Source organism: Xyrauchen texanus, chromosome 22, assembly GCF_025860055.1.
Source record: "Xyrauchen texanus isolate HMW12.3.18 chromosome 22, RBS_HiC_50CHRs, whole genome shotgun sequence".
Lineage (NCBI taxonomy): Eukaryota > Metazoa > Chordata > Actinopteri > Cypriniformes > Catostomidae > Xyrauchen > Xyrauchen texanus.
The window spans coordinates 18534658-18545588 of record NC_068297.1 but is presented as its reverse complement, the minus strand read 5'-3'; the positions used below and the strand labels follow the sequence as shown (position 1 = coordinate 18545588).

The following is a 10931-nucleotide window of genomic DNA, read 5'->3' as shown; positions in this document are numbered from 1 at the left end:
TATATATATATATATATATATATACAGTGCATTCATAAAGTACTCAGATACTATTAACATTTTATTATGTTGCAGTCTTATGGAAAAATGCCTTAAATAATTTTTTTCATATCAATCTACACACCTTACACCTTAAAGATGAAGCAAAAAACTGAGTTTTGATAACTTTTCAAATTTAGCTCAGGTTCATCTCATTTCTCTGGATCATCTTTGAGATGTTTCTACACTTTCATTGTAGTACACCTGTTGCAAATTCAATTGATTGGACATGATTTGGATAGGCACACACCTGTCTATATAAGGTCTCACAGCTGAAAATGCATATCAGAGCAACAACCAACCCATGAGGTCAAAGGAACTGCCTGTAGTGTTTAGAGAGAGGACTTTGTCGAGGCACAGATTTGGGGAAGGCTATAAAAACATTTCAGCTGCATTGAAGGTTCCCAAGAGCAGACTTAATTCTTAAGTAATTGCAAGTTGGCACTTTTTCATATTTCATATCCATAGGGAGGGGTACTAGGCTATGACAGGAACATGATATCATATTTAAATGCATGTTTATTATTGACATACAAGCACTTTTTAAGCTTAACAAAGCAAATGTATTCATTATCAGCAATTCAATCAAGTGACACACATAGAAAAAAAATAAAAATGGCTTCCCCTATACAACATCATACCACACATTCCTTGTCTACAAAACCTTATCAGTTCTATACAGTGGCTCGTTAACTTGGGAAACCATATCTTTTAATTGGACATAATTAATTAATTCTTTGAGTTCTCTCAGATTTACTGTAGCTGTTTTCATGGTACATTGCCTAATGACAAAAAATTTAAATAAAAGAATACCGGTAACAGCACTGGCCATAAGTGAGTTGTAATTGAAACACATAAATACTATATATAAATAATAATACTTTACAAGAATGAAAAAATTAAACCAAAGAAATAATACAAATGTTTATACATAATTGCCATCCTTAGTAGTTCAATCACCACGAAAAAGAACAAGAATATGTACAGCTTGCCAGTTAACACCAGATTTTGTTTTATTTTTATTTATCAATCCATCTGTAATCTGCCCATCATGTTTCATTCTGTACATGGTACCATTCCACATCTCAATGTCCAAACAGAGCAAGCTGGATTTTAACAACACAATAAATTAATAAAAAATAAAGATCAAAAAGAGGGGGAAAAGATCAAGAGAGAGAGAGAGAGAGAGAGAGAGAGAGAGAGAGAGAGAGAGAATGCAGTCTAGCACCCCTGCCTCCCCCCAGGCCTTCTCTCATTGCCCTATGTTCATATCTCCATGGTGCACACAAATAGTCCTGGAGCGTATTCAGAGCTTATGCAGAGCTGGTGCCGAGCCGTTGTGTGTGGGGGCTAAAGAAACAACAGTTCTGTTACAATGGGCCAAACTCAGGCTTTAATTGGATGGTCGATAAAGGGCTTCTCATTAAAACCAGTAGAGCTCCTTCCCTTTCTTGTGATGCTGGAGACCTGCAGTGCAAAGCAGACAAACACAATGGCTGAAAACAAGGAGGGCCCATACACACACAATCTCCATAGTGGCTGCAAGCTCTTTATATAATAAGCAACAACCACCATGGCCAAACAATCCATTTCCTTCCAGGGTTTGTGAATGTGTTGTGTGGCTCTGTTGGTTTTAACATAATTTCTATATGTTCCCAAACTGGGTGAAAATTCAGAGAACTTGATTATCAAGTAATTTTCTACCTGGAAGTTTTGTACCAGGAAGTTGTTACTATATTTAAATTACCTATAGGTCAAGTACATTTTTAGCATTGTATATGTTTCTTCCTTGTGTGTTCTTGTATGCAAAGGTATTACAGCCATTATACCTTGGCAGGTTGGGAGGGTGTAAGTGTAACACCTTGCAAACTATTATGACATTTTTTAAAGATAATTATTATACTTTAAAGATTTTCATTTTACTTGGCTGCAGTGCAGAGAGAAAAAACATAAAACAACAACTTTGAGATCAAACAGAAGCCTCTGCCATTTTAGGGGCCATTCAGACTGAATGCATTCTTGCGCTTGCAAAGCTAGAAGCAGTGAATGAAAAGAACCAAATAAGCATTTTTTTAAAGTTTAAGTTATTTTTTTAATTTTTCTAAAAAACACTGCACTTCTGCATGAGACACTAAAAAACAGAGAGACGTAGCACAGCAGTCAAAGATATACAGTCATCTATACTTCCTAGAAAAACAATCCAAAAACATTGCAGAAGGATGCATAAATGCGTTCGGTGTGAATGGACCCTTACTGTGTAGACAATCTAACTATAACTTGCACCTATTTAACAACGTCTCACTTTCAACAAATCTGTCAGGATTACTGGGCACTGTGGGCAAACATTACTTAATTAAAGGGATATTTCACCCAAAAATTGTAATTAACTCACCCTCCTGGCATCCCAGATGAGTATGACTTTCTTTCTTCTGCAGAACACAAATTAAGAATATTTCAGCTCTGTAGGTCCATACATTGTTAATGGGTGCCATCATTTTGAAGCTCCAAAGTCCACATAAAGGGAGCATAAAAATAATTCATATGACTCCAGTGCTTAAATCCATGTGTTTGGACATGATATGATAGGTGTGGGTGAGAAACAGATCAATATTTATGTCATTTTTTATCATAATTCTCCTCCCTGCTCAGTAGGGGGCGAAATGCACCAAGAATGTGAATCACCAAAAACAGAAGCAGGAGAAAGTGAAAGTGAAGGAAAAAGGACTTAAATATTGATCTATCAGATCGCTTCAGAAGATATGGAGTCATCTAGAGTAATTTTATGTTGCCCTTATGTGGATATTGGAGCTTAAAGATTTTAGCACCTATTCACTTGCATTGTATGTGGACTTACAGAGCTGAAATATTCCTCTAAAAATATGTGTTTGTGTTCAGCAGATGATAGAAAGTCATACACGTCTGAGATGGGATGAGGGTGAGTAAATTACATCAAAATTTTCATTTTTAGGTGAACTAACACTTTAAGAGCATCACTAGCTAAAGTTAAAATATAACGTGTCCTATCCACTTTTCAGATTTGTTCTATGTTCCTGCTTGTGTGATGTATTATGAAGCCCAGCTTTTATATCAGATCATCTTACCCGATTCCATGTTGAGGGCCAGGCTCTGTGCCATTTCCCCAGGCGGAAGCAGTCCCGGCCACGTGGGAGTGGGTTCAAGCTTTCCCATATCATAATGCCCAGGTAACGGCGGGAGATGTGGTGGCCGGACAGTGGGCATCAGCAGGGGGCCGTAGTGAGGATCCAACCCGGGAGAGGAGTACAGTTCGTGAAGGGGCCGTGGGGGAGCATAGGGCTGGCTTTGAGAGAAGCTCCAGGACTCTGATGGGTGTGGGTGAGCATGTGAGTGAGACAGACCCGGGTGCAGGGCCTGGGCGTATGGGTCCATAGCATAGGTGGGAGCACCTGTTGGATCACAGTGTGGTCGGCTGAGTGGAGATGGGTAGTTACTGTCCCAGAACGATGGAGGGAAACTGCGCCGGCTGCTCGAGGACGAAGCGTCTTAAAGGGAGGAAGAAAAAAGAGAAACTGACAAAGAGAACCAGAGGGCAAAATGTCACATTATTAAAGGGGCATTTCACCCTAAAATGAAAATTCATGTTGTTTCAATCTGATGGTCTCAGTAATTATTCACATTTGTTTGGTCTATTTTGCATACAATGAAGGTGAATTCTGACTGAGGCTGTTACAGTAGTTCCTAAAATTTGTCCAGGGTTGGGAGGGTTACTTTTCAAATGTAATCCATTACAAATACTGATTACTTGTCAAAAGTAATCAGTAACATAATCCCATTACCTTTATAAGAAATGAATGTAATCAGATTACTTTTGATTTCTTCAAAATCGCATTTGCGAATCATCATACCTTCTGAATGCAAACATGAATAATGTTATGAGTGATGTAGCTATTATTTTATATACGAAAAAACATGAAAAACAGGGAAACTGACTCCTTAATAAGGAATCAAAATATGTTCAAATGTAGAACAACTCCACAGATAAAAAGAAATGCTGTCCCAATTTCTGCTTTCATTACAAAAAATGTTCAGTTTCAACTGAAGTTAAGATGGAAATGAGAAGTCACACTAAAGTTTCGACGGCAGGCGTCCCAGGTACCAGAATACTGGCTGTTCGCCATGGTAATTTCTCCATTTCTATTCTGGATTACAGTTACACATCAAATATTTAATTAGAGGTTTAGCAGAGATGGCATTTATTTTTGTGTCACATTTGTACACCTGCAATATAAGGCTGTTGCACCTAGGACTCTCAGGTCAGATTTGTCACATGGTTTCATATGATTCCCAGCCCACGGCCTCAAATGTCTTTCTGATTGAATCATATGGTATTGCATTTGCTTCTAAAGAGCTTACCACACATCACAGAAATACACACAGCCACGTGAGAGAGATGAAAGATGGAAAAAGAGAGCAAGAGAGAAAGACAGTGAGTTAGAAAACAGCGAGGAAACCCATGATAGAGATCAAAACAGGGAAAGAAAAGGTGAAGAAAACACAGGGTTCCTACACTGTTTTTACCAATGCATTTCCATGACATTTCCAGGGGCATGTAAATATTGTATAAGTATTTAAAAATCATGTTATTATGCACACAAATTTGAGTGTACAGCTTGTATAACAGTGTGAATTTGCTGTCCCCTCAAAATAACTCAGCACACAGCCATTAATGTCTAAACCGTGGCAAAAAAAGTGAGTACACCCCTAAGTGAAAATGTCCAAATTGGGCCCAAAGTGTCAATATTTTGTGTGGCCACCATTATTTTCCAGCACTGCTTTAACCCTCTTGAGCATGTTCACCAGAGCTTCACAGGTTGCCACTGGAGTCCTCTTCCACTCCTCCATGACGACATCACGGAGCTGGTGGATATTAGAGACCTTGTGCTCCTCCACCTTCTGTTTGAGGATACCCCACAGATGCTAAATAGGGTTTAGGTCTGGAGACATGCTTGGCCAGTCCATCACCTTCACCCTCAGCTTCTTTAGCAAGCCTAGCCAGTGGTTGTCTAGGAGGTGTGTTTAGGGTTGTTATCATGCTGGAATACAGCCCTGCGGCCCAGTCTCTGAAGAGAGGGGATCATGCTCTGCTTCAGTATGTCACAGTACATGTTGGCATTCATGGTTCCCTCAGTGAACTGTAGCTCCCCAGTGCCGGCAGCACTCATGCAGCCCCAGACCATGACACTCCCACCACCATGTTTGACAGTAGGCAAGACACACTTGTCCTTGTACTCCTCACCTGGTTGCTGCCACACACGCTTGACACCATCTGAACCAAATAAGTTTATCTTGGTCTCATCAGACCACAGGACATGGTTCCAGTAATCCATGTCCTTAGTCTGCTTGTCTTCAGCAAACTGCAAACTGTTTTCAGGTTTTCTGTTTTCAAGACAACCTCTGGATATGACGCTGAGCACTTGCACTCAACTTCTTTGGTCGGCCTGTTCTGAGTGCAACCTGTCCTGTTATACCGCTTAATGGTCTTGGCCACCATGCTGCAGCTCAGTGTCAGGGTCGTGGCAAACTTCTTATAGCCTAGGCCATCTTTATGTAGAGCAACACTTCTTTTTTTCTGATCCTCAGATCAGAGAGTTCTTTGCCATGAGGTGCCATGTTGAACTTCCAGTGACCAGTAGGAGGGAGTGTGAGAGTGATGACACCAAATTTAACACACCTGCTCCCCATTCACAACTGAGACCTTGTAACAATAACGAGTCACATGACATCGGGGAGGGAAAATGGCTAATTGGGCCCAATTTGGACATTTTCACTTAGGGGTGTACTCACTTTTGTTGCCAGCGGTGTAGACATTAATGGCTGTGTGCTGAGTTATTTTGAGGGGACAGCATATTTACACTGTTACACAAGCTGTACACTCACTACTTTACATTGTAGCAAAGTGTAATTTCTTCAGTGTTGTCACATGAAAAGATATAATCAAATATTTACAAAAATGTGAGGGGTGTACTCATTTTTGTGAGATACTGTGTATATATATATATATATATATATATATATATATATATATATATATATATGCCAATTAACCCTATCCACATAATTTTCCTTTATCGTGGTGCCATTTATTTTGTGAAGTGCACCATTTCCTCCTGAAGCAACGCATTATGGGCAAACAGTTCAATTTTTGTTTCATTAGACCAGAGGACATTTCTCTAAAAAGTAAAAAGTATTGTTGTCTCCATGTGCACTTGCAAACTGTACTCTGAATTTTTATGGTGGTTTTGGAGCAGTGGCTTCTTCCTTGCTGACCAGCCTTTCAGGTTATGTTGATATAGGACTTGTTTTACTGTGGATATACGGAGATACTTGTTTACCTGTTTTCTCCAGCATCTTCACAAGGTCCTTTGCTTTTGTTCTGGGATTGATTTGCACTTTTCTCACCAAAAAACGTCTGTCTCTTGGAGACAGAATGTGTCTCCTTCCTGAGCGGTATGATGGCTGCATGGTCCCATGGTGTTTATACTTGCGTACTATTGTTTGCGCAGATGAACATGGTACCTTCAGACTTTTGGAAATTGTTTACAAGGATGAACTAGATTGTGGAGGTCAACAAACGTTTTTCTGAGGTCTTGACTGATTTCTTTTGATTTTCCCATGATGTCAAGCAAAGAGGCACTGAGTTTGAATGTAGGCCTTAAAATACATAAATAGGTACACCTCCAATTCAATACACCTCCTATCATAAGCTAATTGCTAATATTCTAAAGGCTTGACATAATTTTCTGGAATTCTCAAAGCTGCTTAAAGGCACTGTTAACTTGTAAACTTTTGACCCCCTGGAATTGTGATATAGTCAAATAAAAGTGAAACAATCTGTCTGTAAACAATTGTTTGAAAATGACATGCACAAAGTAGATGCCTAAATGGCTTGCCAAAACAATAGTTTGCTAATATTAAATCTGTAGAGTGGTTAAAAATGAGTTTTATGACTTCAAAGTGTATGTAAACTTCTGCCTTCAACTGTATATGTATGTGTTCAATATATATATATATATATATATATATATATATATATATATATATATATATATATATATATATATATATCCCTTATGTTGTGTTCTGACCCAGATAATATTTTTTTTTTAAGGTCCTCAGACTGGCAGTTCTAATTTGTCAGCAAATTCAAAAGCATTATTTAAGAATTGGTGAAATCAAAAGGTAGGATTGTAAAGTCTAGATTCTAGGCTTTAAAACAACACCAGTTTTGTTCAGATTGAGCAAGTGGTTATTAATTTATTACGTATTTTTTTCCACAGGTAGTGCCCCCCACAGGCTCGGTTTAACCTCAGTTCAGTGAATCATTCTATCAATAAATGTAAATATATTTAAATAGTATTTTTTCTTTTTTTTAAAGAGTAGTCTATAAAACCTGTTATAATTACTAAAAAAGTAGTTGATAAAAATATCTAATGCAATATCTTCTGATAATATATGCTATCTGAAATCATCTTTCATTTTTGACCATGAACACAAAATGTTTTAGCACAAAATGAATACAACAGAAGGGTTAATAAATATTTTACAGCTAAGCATAACTGGGGAAAAAAAAAATTATATAAAAATGTCCAAGACCTTTCAATTACTTTTAAGATTTTATTCATTTTCATGAATTTTTTATGCCTGAACATAGGCATAGAAGGTAAGTAGATGCCAAGAGAAGACAGAGAGGAACAAAGCCTTGTCCTGTCTATCCTAAAGGCCTATATAAGGTAGGAGTTTAAATCCTACAGAACCACATTTGGCCATCTCCTACTGTCATGTCAACCCAGTTTACCCCCAGCACCAGCACCAGCACCAGCACCAGCACCACCTCCACAAACCTGCAGACCTGCAGGGGGATGAGCAGGAGCTCATCCCCCCACCTGTTGTTTTTACTAACCCTCTTTCCCCCCAATCCCCCCACCCCTTGTAGAATGTCGGGAGGGAACGCAGGGGGAGCATGGTTTTAGCCAGTACTTTTATATTTAGAATTGCTCTGAAAAAAGACACCAGTGATGTAGCTGTGATCAGAGAAGGGATGGGTGAGCTCCTCATAAATCTGAGGCCAATATTGTGAGCTGTTTGAACGCGATACAAGCTCGAGCCACTGTGCTTACCAACACTTATAAACATAGTATCTGTTGAGAGGCAGGGAGTGTCTGAGAGGCTAGATGAAGATGTTACAGGGAGGGGAGAATATATTTGCTATATTCTCAATGCTTGTTGAGAATATAGCAAAGGTTTATTAAGGTAAACACACATATCATTTAGTGTGTGTGCAAGCACCCCTTTGCATTGCAGACAGTTGGTACTCCATGCATGAGACTACTGTTCAAACTTCAACATATTCAGTTTTTTCTCCCTCTTTCTTTTTGGCTGAACCAGTTAAAATCATACTTTCATTTCTCAAAATACCACCTTTCCAACAAACCACATAACATTGCTTGTTTCCTCTTCAGTTCTCATTCAACTTCAGGGTATTTCACATTCAGGGATAGTTCCCCCAAAACTATAAATTCTTACCCTCAGTTTGTCAAACCCATATGACTATTTTATTCAATGGAACAAAAACTGAGATGTTAGGTTGAATATAACAACATTCACAGAAAACGTTCAATGGAAAAATTATGCAATGAAAGTGAAATTTGACTGAGGCTAACATTCCAAAGAAAAGTCATACATGTTTGTAATAACATAAGGGTGATTAAATAATGATAGAATTTACATTTTTGGTGATCTATTCCTTAAGAGCAAATCAGTTTCATTTACATCCTTCAATTTGATTCAATTCTGCGCAGTTAATTTGAATTAAATCGAGCCCACTAAGTTTATTTATACATACAACCACTGTAAAATGCAATGCTTTTGAATTCCAGTCTGTGTCTTTTAGCTGTCTCAAAACCTTTTTTGTATGGCAGACCATGCCAAACCAATGGGCATTCCCATGCCACTATTAAAGTACTTTCTCCAGTGAGGTCTCACCTGTGTCGTTTTGCCTCTTTTTGCCCTCTGCCTCCATGTAGGTGCTGAGAGCTCTAGAGAAATGTTCATCCACCACACTGCTAATGTCCCCTTGGTAATAGGTGAAGAGGATGCATCGTGAGCTCAGGTATTCTGCCTCCCCGACCTCCTTGTCCTTTGTAGCCTGCTCCATCTCTCCAGTTGAGGTATACAGCGATGGGGAAGGACCCCCCGAGCTGGAGCTCCTGGCAGACACCGGGACACTCTCAGAGCAGCTTGGGGCCCCCGTGCTGTCCATCGGATCCCTACAGCGAGATAAGGGGCTTCTCAGACCAATGGGTGCCTAAGAAAGAGAAGTGATTCAGAACCATTGCGAAACACTCTGCTAATGTTTGTGTTTATGTGTGTGTTTATGTGTGTGTGTGTGTGTGTGTGTGTGTGTGTGTGTGTGTGTGTGTGTGTGTGTGTGTGTGTGTGTGTGTGTGTATGTGTTGCTCATACTGTACTGTAATATCGGTGTAAACCATTTATAAAAATATTTTTTATGTCTGTTTTACATATGACATCTAGCATCTAGCAACATATGACCCCCAGTCAAAAATATTAATTATTATTACCGAATCAACCCGACAACATAGGTTGCGCCATCAAGTCCTTTTTAAGGGTTACATCAGGTACATATAGCTCCTTAAGGAGACAACTGCACACTTCCAAGTTTTATAGTGTAAACAATATTTTTAATTTGACACGTGATTTAAACAATAAAAAAAGTGCATTCGTAAAATACAGCTGCCATTTGTACAATAACGTGCAAAGAAATTCTATTTTAAAGCAGCAACATTTACTTCATTGGTTTGAATATTTTTTTTCCAGACAGAAATCTGATATATGGCTATATTTGTGTTAAACAAAAAAATAATAAAAACTTGCTCATATAGGTTTTCATTGATACCCTATAAAAAAGTAACGTTGCTACGCGTATGCGAACTATATTTCAAAATGTATGTAGGAGATTTCTGAGTTTTGACCAGCTTACCGGTAATGTGCTGACGAACGCTGAAGATTTGTGCGCGTACGGTGTGTAATGACCATAAGCCGGGTACATAACATCCAGACAACTCATGATAACCCGCTCACCCCTTTTGGCTCGCAGGCAACGGAACTCGCGCTATTTCACGTGCAAACAGCAGGAGAACGTATAAGAAAGTCATGTAGAACGTTGCAACATCTCTGTGTCTGTAAGTAGAGCGCGCGGAGACTGAGCGGTGGTCCACGGTGATGCACACCTAGTGCGCGCTGACAGCTGCACTCGCGGGCCTGTGCTTTGGTTTATACCAGAGAATGTGCCCAAGATTGATCTTCACATGTCGACCCTCCCACCCACACCAAGACCCCAGACCACCCTCTAGTCTAAAATGTTGACAGCGTGACCCAGACAATGCAGTGCACGTCGGTGCATAAAGGGTTTGGGCTCCTATACTGAGTACAGTGGCAGGCCTTCTTGTTAATCTTCCATGATTGATCCACAAAGATTTTCCTTGATAGGTTTTGTGAACTCGCTATTAGGAAAATATATGGAACATAAATACTTTGCATATGAATTATGCAATGTACTTTGGATGCTTTTTGTTGTTGTTTGTTTTTTTTTTTATTATTTTTTTTCAAATTAGCACAGCTTTACTTTACTAATGAGTCATTTACAAATGCATTATATATCATTTATATGCAGTTAAAGCAACATGCTTATAAAGGGCAACATTCATCCAAAACTTGCCAAATAGTGAGCAATTTAATTTGCATGTTAAAATTCTTAATTAATACACATATTCATACTTAAATGATTTAAAATGCCCTCTTTAATGATTTATGTCACAATGTCGCAAAATAGACTA

The 10931-nt window shown here is 38.8% G+C and overlaps 1 protein-coding gene across 1 annotated transcript; it reads right to left on the bottom strand.

The window, feature by feature from the left end:
• Positions 1–558: 558 nt before the first annotated feature.
• On the bottom strand, positions 559–10359 carry LOC127662433 (transcription cofactor vestigial-like protein 2). Its single transcript, XM_052153603.1, has 4 exons — positions 10076–10359; positions 9061–9382; positions 3141–3560; positions 559–1506 (listed from the first exon to the last, which is right to left on the bottom strand). Exons 1-4 carry the CDS (start codon positions 10160–10162, stop codon positions 1463–1465), a joined length of 873 nt encoding a protein of 290 aa, XP_052009563.1. The 5' UTR covers positions 10163–10359; the 3' UTR covers positions 559–1462.
• Between the last annotated feature and the right edge of the window lie 572 nt (positions 10360–10931).